This window comes from Monodelphis domestica, chromosome 1, assembly GCF_027887165.1.
Source record: "Monodelphis domestica isolate mMonDom1 chromosome 1, mMonDom1.pri, whole genome shotgun sequence".
Classification (NCBI taxonomy): domain Eukaryota; kingdom Metazoa; phylum Chordata; class Mammalia; order Didelphimorphia; family Didelphidae; genus Monodelphis; species Monodelphis domestica.
Window position 1 is genome coordinate 343,794,725 of NC_077227.1, and position 13,410 is coordinate 343,808,134.

The 13,410-nt window shown below is 37.2% G+C and overlaps 1 protein-coding gene across 1 annotated transcript in view; it reads left to right on the top strand.

Moving 5' to 3' along the window:
- The first annotated feature begins 5,153 nt into the window (after positions 1-5,153).
- Positions 5,154-13,410, top strand: part of KCTD16 (potassium channel tetramerization domain containing 16) — a 357,038-nt gene continuing 348,781 nt past the window's right edge. Inside the window, exons 1-2 of the mRNA XM_007473822.2 lie at positions 5,154-6,197; positions 6,912-7,869. Of these exons, the coding sequence (XP_007473884.1) occupies positions 7,038-7,869 (832 nt within the window). The 5' untranslated portion in view covers positions 5,154-6,197; positions 6,912-7,037. The remainder of the gene's footprint in view (positions 6,198-6,911; positions 7,870-13,410) is intronic.

Sequence of the window (13,410 nt, forward strand, 5' to 3'; positions counted from 1 at the left end):
AGACAAATGTAAAGGATTCATGACCACAGCAACCATTAGATTTTTGGAAACTTGGGTGAAAAGATCATAAAAAGAAGATTCCTTTCAGAAATAGAAAATAAAAATAATTTCACCCTACTATAAAATTTTGAGAGCATTGTCCAGATACATACTTAGACTTTGTCAAGGCAGAAAAAGACTTATCTTTTTGAATTAATTGGATTTTCACCACATGTCCCTTTAATTGGAATCAGATTTTAAAGTTCCTTGGACTTTGAACTGAATATACCATCATTCAGTGTGGTAGAGTTAGCTCAAACTGGCTTATGGGAGCTGATTGATAAATTTTCAGTATGAGCACTTAAATTTCAGAAATTAGCAAACATTACAAACCAGGACTTGATTTATTATTTTGTTTTTGTTTCTTGACTTAAGAAGTTGATGGAAAAATGCTAACAATACAGATTAAATTTAAGAGTGTTTTCATGTTGAGGCAACTAAGTGGCTCAGTGGAATGAGAGCCATGCCTAGAGATGGGAGTTCAATTTTGGCCTCAGATACTTCATAGCTGTGTGATCCTAAATGAGTCACTTGACCCCATTGCCTAGCCCTTAGCACTCTTCTGTCTTGAAACCAATATACAGTATTGATTCTAAGATGGAAGGTAAGAGTTGTTTTTTTTAAAGAGTGTACCATATGTACATTTTTCTCTAGATCCAATTGTTATTTGCCAGCACACCCCTAATATCCCTTCATCATATCTCTTTATAAAATTGTCAGAGGAAAAACTAGTAGTCTCATTCATTCATTTATTTGTTGACAACATTATTAATTAAGCATCTGCTTTATCTCAAGAATTGTTCTAGGTGTGGGAGGTTTTTTTTGAGAAATGATTTCTGTTCTCAAAGAGCTTACATTTTATTAGGACATTATATTGGGACAACATGTAGACAGAAAATTAACTATATCATATATGCAAAGTATTTGGGATATGTGTATGAATTTATTTATGGAAGTATATGGGAATACATATGTGTGTTCATGAAAACCAGAGGCCTAATATGAAGGATAATTTGTTGAAAATAGAATCAGGTCCCACAGAAGGTAAGATAGAATGGCACAGGAATATGGAAGGGATTAAGCTTAAAAGGATTAGAGTCTGAGAATGGTGGCTAGGGAAGGTAACACTGGCTTAAGCAATGTCTGACTCAGAAGTCTAAATGAAGCCACAGGGCAGGAGGATGGCACACCCTTTACAGTAGCCCTCTAGTAATGTTGATTTGTTTATCAATTCCTAAGCAAGAGTAGACATGGGAAGAAGAGCATATGAAGTAAAAAGGTGAATGAAAAATCCTTGGTCCTGCCTGATGATGAAGGGAAGGGTCCATAAGAGTTCTGGAGCCTTGATATAGATAACGTGAGGCTGTCATAAAAGTCAAGAATACAGTCTAGTCTTGCATCCAAGTCTTAGGTTAAGCCATCAGTGTTCTAGCTCACAGGAATCTATCTGACATGCATTCATTCTCCTTTGGACCATTCTAATCTTTTTGGTAGATTTTCTGTTGTGTCCTCTAAATCCACTCTCTCTCTAAACTCATTTTTCAGTGGTCAAATCTCTGAGACTAAAGGGGGTGGAATGAGTGGAGATTACAAATAGAATAGATACATCTAGTCTTTTTGTTTCATAGTTTTCCTTAAAAACAAAGAAACAAACAAAATAAGGGAACTAACTTAGAAACTATTTATTTTTTCTTAAATTCAGGACATTCTGTGTAAAAGAATAACAATGTTCTATCAATTTTATTTCATGTGACAAACCATTCAATTTGAGCAGCTATGGACCCAATAATAGCCTTATTGGAAGCATATCTGGCAAATATTATTAAAAACAAAATCAAAAGAAATTATCTGCTCAAAATTTTTCATAGCACCATTTTATATAACTGAACAACAACAACCACCACCTACATTTTAAAAACAGCGGAATGGTTAAATTATGGTGTATTATCATGATGGAACTTTGTAGTGTCATTAAGAGTAGCTCACATTTATGTAGTGCTTTGAGATTTGGAATACATTTTACATAAATTATCTGGTTTGATCTTAACAACATTCCTGTGAAGTAAGTGCTATTTTTCATCATTGTTTTATAGGTGAGAAATTGAGGAAGAAAGAGGCTTGTCTATAGTCATGCAGGTAATAAATCTCTGATGTGAGATTCAAATTTATATCATCCTCCTTCTAACTACAGCACTCTATATACTGTGCCACACTGCTTCTCATTAGGAATGACCACTAGAAGCAATACAAAGAAATCTGGAAACACTTTTATGGAACACTAAGTTTGTCTTTGGAACAAACAATGCAAACCAGAAAGAAGGGATTAACAAAGAATCCAGTGAGGATGAGTAGGGGTTGACGGAAAATTTGTAATTTTTTGTTATGGTTGGAAATTAATTAAGATGTAAATAGTTACTTAGCAAGGTTAGTTGGTTGTACAATATTAAGTGTTTGATCAAACATTTAATGAAAAAATCTAAGCCACTTTTTTTTTAGCTAAAAAGTATATAAATTAAACTTGTACTTATAGCTTATAGCATATGCCTCCCCTGCATTCTGAACAGAGATGGGAAGAGCACTGAAACAGGAGGCAGGGAATCATCATTATAAGACAATCAGATTAGGTGATCTCAAAGTTTCCTTCCAGTTATTTTAGTTCTTCAGTTTTGTGATTTTTCTTTCTTCCTAATCCTGCTTAATTCATCTCCGTTCAGCTAAATAGTTCAATAAATAAAGTGGTGGGTCTGGTGTCAGGAAGTTGTTGTTCATTTATGTTAGTCCTTTCTGACTCTTCTTAGCCCTGTTTGGGGTTTTCTTTGCAAAAATTTTATAGTGACTTGCCATCCCCTTCTCTAATTCATTTTGCAGATGATGAATGGAGGCAAACAGTGTTAAGTGACTTGACCAGGGTCATATAGGTAGAAAGTCTCTGAGGCTAGATCTGAACTCAGGAAGAAGAATCCTCCTGACTTCAGGCTCAGTACTCTATCTACTGTGTTACCTAGATGCTCAGGTGCAGGAAGACCTGGGTTCAAATCTAGTCTCATAAATTTACTAATTGCATAATCCCAGGCAATTCATTTAATCTCTGCATTAGTTTCTCCAATTCTAATATGAAGACAATAATAGCACCTACCTCCTAGCTTTGTTGTGAGGATCAAATGATATTTTTTTAAAGCACATATCAAAGTGCCTGGCCCATAATAGATTTATTTCCTTCTCTCTCTTCTTCCTCCTTGAAGATCTAGCAAGAGTTTAGTTCTCTAAATTGTCCTGTTCTCTGAGAATTAGCTTGTCCTTCATGTTCCCTTTCCTGTAATACAAACAAAATAACCTCAGATAAACAAAGCTAGTTATTTGTAACAATAATGAAAAGTCGTTTTGTGAAAGGAAGGGTAAGAAGATGTGGGATCATAGATTTAGAGTTGGTAAGGACCTTAGACTTCATCCTGTCTAACCTCCTGGATGGATAAAGAAGTCTGGAGACTTGCCCCAATTCAGAAAGATTCTTAAGGGGAAAGGTGGGATTTCTTGTGTCCCTAATTTCAGACTCTGTCCCCTGTACTATACTATATGCCCTAAAATATCCCCCCCCCAAATCTCTCTAAACATAGGGGCGATACAACTAGTTTGGCACATGTTGCTTATTATCATAATATGAAAATAGGAGAGAGCTGGGATTCAGAACTAAGGTTCAAGTTCTTTCCATTGAAGTAAACTCAATATCTCTCCTTAATTGTTTAGGAGAGAAAAGGAATATGAGAAGTGATTTCTAAGTTGCCTGGGTTGAAATAGGGGCAGCATATACAGTCTTTTTCCAAGATTAAAGAGTAAATGAAATTCTGTATTTTCTCAAGATACAAATGAAGCAGCCACAGCTTTGCACTCATAGGATATGGCCACTAGATGGAGCCAAAAGCGTATTAAATAGACACACTTCTCTTCATCGTAATGTTAGGAAAATCGTGTTTAAAGCCTAAATAAGTTAAAGTGAAAGAAATTAAGTAAAACAAGTGATGGGGAGTTAGTTGATACTCCATATGAATGAATCCCAATAGTAATAAGAAGGAAAGGTAAAACTAAGACTCATGATATTTCTTTTTTGTCTTTGTTTTTAATTTCCCCAATATAACATCTAGTGATTAGTTTGTTTAAAGAATAAGGAATAACCAAAATGCCAATGAAATTTAGTTAATGCATATTTTCTTTTTTGTTCCCTTTTTGGGGCCATTTTGAATGAATGTTCCAAATACTACAATTATTATTCATATAAAATAAGGTATTCTTTTCTGGCAATATGAAATATAAAACACATTAGCTTTTAAAAAGGGAAATGGATACGAATTACTGTAAGCATTATAGACGGGCCATTATTGACTGGCAGTCCAAACTGACTGCAGTTTGTTATATGTATTATGTTGCTCTGGAAGAGATTTCCTAAAACTCTAATGATGCACTTAAGAACACCCTCAAGGGAACAGAAACAGTAATATCTTGGGGTGGGGGTGGAGGCTTCATCCAAAGTCATACTGAAATAAGTTGTGAGGCATTCAAAGTGATCATGAACTCTGGGGGATACTCCAGAAAATGGTTCAGGTGGAATTTTTTTTTTAACAGATAGAAAAAAAAAAACCATTGAGTTCCTGTCTAGCTCTCAACCATTTAGTCCAAAGAATGCTTCCCCCTCCCTTTTAGTTCATCTTTGTTTTTAATACCAAGGAAGAAAAAGAGGGAAAGAAAACAGATGTGACTATTACTTAAATACTTTTTGAGTTAAAAAAGTCCCTCCCTGGATAAAAAAAACAACAAACAAACTGTGTATATTTGTATCATTTCGGGCTCATTATTGCATGTGCTTCCTCAAAGCCAGGTAGAGGACTCAGCAGAGCTAGGAATATATATTTATCCTTCAAGAAGAAATTCAATTCATGCCAAAAGATTTGCCTGAAGCTTGTTTTGAAATAAGAAATCATTTGTGTTTAGCTTATCCCTGGGGAATCTTTGGAAAGAATAAAAAAAGAAGGAAGGGGAGAGAGAGAGAGAGAGAGAGAGAGAGAGAGAGAGAGAGAGAGAGAGAGAGAGAGAGAGAGAGAGAGAGAGAGAGAGAGAGAGAGAGAGAGAGAGAGAGAGAGAGAGAGAGAGAGAGAGAGAGAGAGAGAGAGAGAGAGAGAGAGAGAGAGAGAGGAAGAAGGAGGAGGAGGAGGAGAAAAAGAGAAACAAAGAGACAGAAAAAGAAAGAAAAACGAAGGAACGAAGGAAACAAAGAAAAAGGAAGGAAGAGAGCAAAAAAGAAAAGAAAATCACTGTAAATGCAGCTCTCTCTACCAGGGATTAACTATAAGTTAATAGTGAAGTGAGTATAGCCTCCCTGTCTGTAGCTTCCAAGTGTTTCCGTGGGGCTGCTGTCTAATGCTGAAGGAGAGCATTTGCCCTTCCTTTCATTCCCAACAACCTGTCACAAAGTAGAATGTAAAACCGAGGTCCCTCCGCTTTCTCAAAGCCATATTCCTTTAAGATGATGTAATAGTCATTTCCCTGGATGGTTTCTTGCCTGCACTGCTGAAACAACAGCATCTGAACTGCACTGGGAACTGTGGAGCCACCCAGCTCAGCAGACAGAGCCGCGGAGGGAGAGAGTCAGCCAAACAACTCATCCACCTTAGCCAGCCTGCCTTCTCTCTTGCTGCAGGCTGGCCCTCTCACAACCTTGCTGGTAACATGGGAGCCTATTTGCCCTTGCTGGCAGGTAGGATGACTGTCTGGGATCTTATCAAAACAAGGCTGGCTTTCTTTCTGATTCTAGGGTTTTTGGAAATTCTGTGAGCCAAGATTCCTCCTGCAACTCCCATTTTACGGATTATTATTCTTATTTTTAGGGAGAGGTTTTGGTTAACTGTTACTGTTTTGCTTTCTCTCTTTCCCTTCCCCATTTCCCACCACCGTCAGTCAACTTTCTGTGACTTGTTTTAACTTGAGATTCGAAGTGGATTTTTCTTTTCAGCAAAGAGAATATCTCTTGGCACTTTTTTAAAAATTGATATCTCTGTTCTTTTTCTGATCGGGATTTTATATGAACTGGACTCAGTGTAGCTGTATATTCTGATTGCTTTGCAAATGGGTATACCTTCACAAGAACTGGGTCTCAGACTCTCACTAAGGTAAGCTTTGAAGCTGGTTGCCTCTCTTGCCCACCTTGAAATCAGTACCTTTTAAAAGTTGCAAAATTTCTGTTCTTTTTTTTTTTGTAGAATTATAAATATGCATGTATTCATTAATCACTGCTAGAGGGGGAGGTAGATATGCAAGAACTCAAATATCATGTGAGATGTTACAATTTGAAATGAAGTATGGCTGAAATCTATTTTTGGGGGGTTTGTATAAATGATGCTTCTTCCCCTCTTTTTCTCTTTTTTCTTCTTCCTTTTCCTCTTCTTCTTCCTCCTCCTTCTTCTTCTTTCTCCTCCTTTACTCCTCCTGTCCTGTGCTTTGTGGCTCTCCTCCCTTCTCTCCTCTCCTCTTTTACTTTCCTCTCTTCTTTTCTCTCCTCTTTTGTCTTTTCTTCTCTCTCTCTTTCACACTTCCTCTTCCTCCTTTTCTTTTTGCCATTCTATCTTTCGTTTATTTTTGATTTTTGACTTGTGGTGTTTGAGGAAATAATTTATATCTTTTCTACCCTCCAGACAGACACATAATTATAGATTTGGGATAACCTTGCAGTCTGAGGTTGATGGAAGATATAATGTAGATAAGTTGATTATAGTCCATGAAGTAACTATATACTGCCAGTTAGGGTTTCAGTTACTTTTTCTGAATCAGTGATATACTCACCTGTGGGCAATTCTAATTTTTTAAAATTTATTTGTTTCTTGTAGAATACATTGGAGAAAAAAGGAGATTCTTTTAAATGTGTGGAATCCTTCTCACTTGCTACTAAACTGATGCAAAGGATTAGACTATAATTCCACTGGATTACATCTTTTCAAATTAAATAAAAGACAATGGCTCTGAGTGGAAATTGCAGGAGTTACTATCTTTCTAAAGAACAAGGGACAGTTCCCAATTCCTTCCCAGAGGTTGTGGAACTGAATGTTGGGGGCCAAGTTTACTTCACTCGCCATTCCACCTTAGTAAGTATCCCTCACTCTCTTCTTTGGAAAATGTTTTCCCCCAAGAGAGACACTGCTAATGACCTAGCCAAGGATTCCAAGGGAAGGTTCTTTATTGACAGAGATGGATTCTTATTTCGCTACATTCTGGACTATCTCAGGGACAGGCAGGTGGTTCTGCCTGATCACTTTCCAGAAAGGGGTAGACTGAAAAGGGAAGCTGAGTATTTCCAGCTGCCAGATTTGGTCAAACTCTTGACACCTGATGAGATCAAGCAAAGCCCAGATGAATACTGCCATAGTGATTTTGAGGATATGTCCCAAGGGAGTGATACAAGAATATGTCCACCCTCATCCCTACTCCCTGCTGACCGTAAGTGGGGCTTCATAACAGTGGGGTATAGAGGGTCATGCACCATGGGCCGAGAAGGTCAAGCAGATGCCAAGTTCCGGAGGGTTCCACGGATTTTGGTTTGTGGAAGAATTTCCCTAGCAAAAGAGGTCTTTGGAGAAACTTTAAATGAGAGCAGAGATCCAGATCGTGCTCCAGAGAGATACACTTCCAGGTTTTATCTGAAATTCAAACATCTAGAAAGGGCTTTTGATATGTTGTCGGAGTGTGGATTCCACATGGTGGCCTGTAATTCCTCAGTGACAGCCTCTTTTGTCAATCAGTACACAGATGACAAGATCTGGTCCAGCTACACTGAATATGTCTTCTACCGTAAGTACATGAGGTTTTTCAGAGTCTTCTTGGGTCTGTCTATTGCTATTTAAATCAATTCTGTCTTGCGGAGTTTGAGAGCATCAGAGTTTTCAATTCATCATCCAAAGTATAATGTCCTAGGATTCGTCAACCATGAATTCTACCTAGAGTGTCAGAGGTTGTACCTTCTGCCACCATGTCTTTGAAAAGGTAAACTTTTATTCATTTTTCATTAAGATCATGACTTGCTCTAAAGCCTCAGGATCATATGATGAAACAGGTAATATGTATGATGGGAAACAAGTGTGGTTTTTTTTTAATACATCTGCTTATATTTTCTTGATTGCATAGTCAAAAATCAACACATAGAAGGTGATAGGTTTTCATGAAGTAGCTTACTTAGTCTGACTTAACAGCACTTCAGAGATGATGTAGAAAAGGCTTTAACCATTTATCTTGTTGCCAGAACTTCCGGTTTAACAATAAGTGGGTTACTGAGGAATTGCTTAATTGTGGGGTTTAGAAACATAAACTGAGCTGAACTAAATGGTGTGGTTTAGGCTAGGTGGCAGTATAGACTGCCAAAAGTTCTCCTTATCTCCCACCAAGATTAAATTATGGTGGAGTTTTTTCTTTCTTTCTTTCCTTCCTTCCTTCCTCCTTCCCTTCCTTCCTTCTTCTCCTTCTCCCTCCCCCTCTCCCTTTTTCTACCTCTCCCTGTCTCTGTCTGTCTGTCTGTCTGTCTCTCTCTCACTCTTTCTTACTTTCCTTGACTCCATTTGACTCTTAGAATTTGGTCTGTGGATATGAGATACAGCAGCTTTGGCAATAGCAGCACGATTCCTCCCACCCAAACCCTAACCACTACCAGATGCCCTGCAGACTTAATTACTGCCAATCTTCAACAGGAATTCCTCTCAAAAGGTAATAGGTCCTTGAGAGCAGTCAATCAGATTCAGGCACTGTCAGGCCACTGAGCTAATAATACAAGTACAAACAGAGGAAGAAAAAGCAAAATGAAACCATCACATTAAATGGTTTTGATGAGAGACTACTTGGAAATCAGTTCATCTTGGCTAATTCAAGACCTTTGAGTCAGAATACCTTTTCTGTTGAAAAAATATTTATCTCAAACAAACTAGAAACTGCAGGCCTCTTAAGATGAGATACTTAAATTGGTAACTGAAAATACACTGACCTGCCCAGTGCAATGCTAATGTTAACTGTTGATTTTAACTGACTTAAGAATTGCCCAAACTCAATTTCATAAATATTTCATTTTTAACAATCCAGACCAGGTCTTTTTTTTTTAATGTCCTTTCTGTTTACAAAATGAATCTGTAATTTGTGTGATTCAAAAATCCAGGAAGTAATTTCCTACTTCTTTCAACTTTAAAAGAACAAAAAGGAGGGCTTGTCTGTCTTTATTGAATCCAATCTCTTTTTATAGCAGCATTTATCCATTTAGAGACTTGGTGAAGAGGACAATAATAACCCTCACTCCCTTTTGCGTCCTTGTTATCTGGTGGATGGTTTGTTGAAGTTAATGCTGTGAAGACACAGAGATGCCAACAAGTAGTGAAGAATGAAATTATGTATCAGGGCAAGAGTGCACTGATGTGTAATAACAACATTATGTGGTCCAACGACCCTATTTGGGGCCTCTATCAGGAGCCCATGACTTTCCACATGATAGAGCTTAGTAACCTGGCACTGCTATTTTTCCTCAGGAAAAACTTCTAATAGTGAAAATATGGCCATATTAAGCTCCTGTCTGATTATGGCTCCACAAAGTCCCTTTAGGAAGGGAAAATGGCATAATAGAAAGAGAGCTGACCCTGTACTCAGGAAAGCCTGGGTTCAAGGTCTTTTTTAAAAAGCAATGAGACCACAGAATGACCATTTAATCTCTCAGTTTTCCAGGCAATTTTCTAAACTATTAAGTTCTAAATATTTGTCAATAGATGCCAATCTGTAACAGAAGGACTTTATGCACAGGAATGCCCTACTTTGATGAAATCACTTTCTACCCTCCTCCAAAAACAAAAGTGCCCTTAGCATCATTACTTGGATTTTCTCCAAACAAACCTATTCCTTAAACATTTTTGAAAACCTTACCAAAGATCTTGGTTGCAGGTCAAATGAAGGCTAAGCTATTTAGAGCACTCTAATTTCTAAGATTTTAAATCAAGGCATCTTAAATAAGAAAGATTTAGTTGAATGAAAAAATACTCTTGGTCCTACTTAGGAGAGAAATATCTTTGAATAAAGACATTCAGAAGAAATATAATAAGAAATCATAAGGGTTTTTAAACAAATTATTCCTTCAACTAAAGTTGAGATGAAAGAAATGGGAGTTGTAGTTTTGCCTCTGTGTGAATTGCTATTTGGAGTTTATAGAAGTCTCATCTCTCCAAAATGAAGTATTTAGCTTGCTTTGGTTAGCAGCCTTATTTCCCACAGCCATATGATGGCTTCCTTCTTGGCTGGTTGCTGGGAGATGGTGGAAGAGCTGTTTGCTTTCCATTTCTCTATGGGCTGACTAACATAAACAGGGAGGGACTTTCTACAGTGCAGCTTATACCTCACATGTGAGATCTTTCTCCTTCATACCCAATTCTCATAGCTAAATTTTAACTCTTCCTCCATCTTAGGACCAATAAAATTGACAGCTGGCTTTCTAGGGTACATTACTGTTTCTGTGCAGCTGCTTAGCCATAATTATTTAATTAGAAGCTGCCAACTGTGCCTACATAAGCATTAATTCATCAAGCTGTTGTGTCCGGGTTAATGGGCTGGAACCATGCAGGGTGCTATAGAGCAACTAGTTAGCGTCATGCAAAGAGACACCAAGCATGAGGACTCAGATTCCCATTCTGCAAGAATAAAGGAGATCACATCTTCAGATATGAGGAATCAACTCTAAAGTTTCCACCTGAAAACCAGAAAGGAAAGTTAACTGGGTTCAATCTCTATAACAAGGAAAACAAATGATTATGGGACATGATAGGGAGCTCCTCCTCCATTCTCCCATACCTAAACACTTTCTTTTCATATTTGTTTCAATGGATAATTTTATAGGTCAAAACCTTCCAAAGAATGGTTCAGAGAACTCTACCTAGTCTTTAGCTCTCCCTACAGTTTTATGTAGACAAATAATGGACTGGAATATTAAGGAATCCATTTGGAACCCCAAACTTTCCTCATATGACTAATGATTTGGCAGGTTAGTGGTGTAATAGTTAGAACATAGGACTTAGAATCAAGAAGTCAAGATCAAATACTGGCTTACACATTTAGAAGCTACCTGAATTTTGGCAAGTCACAATCTCTATCTCAGCTTCTTTATTTGTAAAACAGGAATACTAATAATATCTATTGTGTGACTAAAATCTTACCTTTTGTGAGGCTAAAAAGAAATGATTTTTTTTAAGCTCTTACCTTCCATCTTAGAATCAATACTGTGTATTGGTTCCAAGGCAGAAAAGCAGTAAGGGCTAGGCAATGGGGGTTAAGTGACTTGCCTAGAGTCACACAGCTAGGAAGTACCTGAGGCCAGATTTGAACCTGGGACCTCCTGTCTCTTGGCCTGACTCTCAATCCACTGATCCAACTAGCTGCCCCCAAGAAATGATAATCATAAGTAACATTGCAAACCTCAAAGTTCTGCATAAAGTAGGTGTTTTTATTCATCACTGGTGGGTAAAGTAAAAAAAAAATTGGTATGGTGTTTTATTTCTATGCATATTTATTTATCAAAATTTGATTCCAAGTCCAAAAAGTCCGATAGGTAAAAAGGTATGGGAAAGTGGATAAAGATAATGTACCAACCTGAAAGTAATCAATTATACAAATAGGATAGCTTCCAACTTTATGCTTAACAAAGGAAGTTCAAATGAATGCCAGAAAAATGGAGGAGAAAAAAACGCATCTAAACTAATCTTGTAACAAAGTACATGACCAATGCTTCTTAAATTTAAAGTATATATTTTTCTTTCCTTCCCATTTTATTTAAAATATGATATATTCACCTTTCTTCACCTCCCATAAAGACAGAACAATGGGCTCTCTTGAATCTTTCCTCTAAATGAAGTAGGCAATAAGTGGTTTCCAAATGAAAAGCCTTGGTTTTAAACGAGACAGTTAATAAGCATGCACACTTTTGAGCACTGAAGTCAGAAGTGCATAGAAATAAATGGAGCTCTTATTCCTAGAGCCATTTGCCAAAGTCTGAGAGAGCAAAACGGCCACTCTAAAAGTGAAGAGGGAGGAGGCACATTTCTTTAAGCCCTTCACTGAGCCCTTCATATGAATGTCAGGAAGAGCTAATGTTCAAAGGATGCAGCCTTCAAGATGTCCATAGTGATATGACTGCTGGCAGAAAATTAATTTGCTGGACTTTTGCCCCCAAAGACATATTCTGCCTTTGCTCATTAGTTGGCTCATAGGTACAGATCATTTTCTAACTTCACCATTTTCATAAATGACTGCTTGGGAGATTTTCTTCCCTCCTTTTCATCATAAAGGAGGATTCTGAGGTTTCAAAAGTTATTTCAGGGACATTTTTGCATTTTTCCCCTCCCTGTTAATATATTTTAGTGTTTGTCACCTGTTGGTTTAGGGATTAGTGAATGGTAAATATTTGCTGGGACATGAAACTTTTACCGCCAAAGGATCATACTTCCTAAAAACCTATAATTAGACTAAACTATTCCTTCTTTTCTTTGCAACCTATTCCCTTCACTCCCTGTTCCCTCACTCACTAGTGAGGATTTTTACTCACTCTGTCTCTGAAGAGGTCTCTTTGTAGGGCAATAAGGTATTTTCTGTTCATCCAAAATCATCCTATAGAAATTTCTACTTGAATGTAATGTCAATCCTGCCCTCTACCCAGGAAGATGCTTAATTTGATACTTAATGTATTCTCCTTGAAATAATAGCTCACTTTTATGCAATACTTTTGTTTTCCTCCCTCCATTGCACTACATAAATAAGGTAAATAAAATAAAATAAACAATGTAGGTAAGACAATTATTATTGTTTCTTTAACAAATGTTCTTGATATTAATGAACCATATATGGCTCAGGGAAGTTAAGAGTTGACCACAGTCACCCTCACAGAGAAATCTTATCATCTAAATTTGAACCCAGACCCTCTGAGACAAAGTCCAACATTTCCCCACTATACTAGTAGTCTCTTGATAAGGACATGGTGGCAAGGACATCACTTCCCCCTTAATATGTGTAGAATAATTCTATCCATAGAATTGGATTCAATGTCAATTGGAAAAAAACATTTATTAAGTACTTACTGTCTATTAGACATTTTACTGAGCATTGGGCTATAAATACAAGCACTATAATAATATGAGACCTTCCTTGTTCGTAAGGTGTTTATGTTTTAATAGGGGAGTGATGGCCAGGGAAGAATGCTGACATGGTTACTGTTTTCAGAACTATAGCAAACAAGTGGGAGAGTCAGGAAAGGGGATGCTCTTGGTGGCATGAAATTAAATACAATAAATCTGGGACCAAGCTGCATATGACAAATGCTCACCA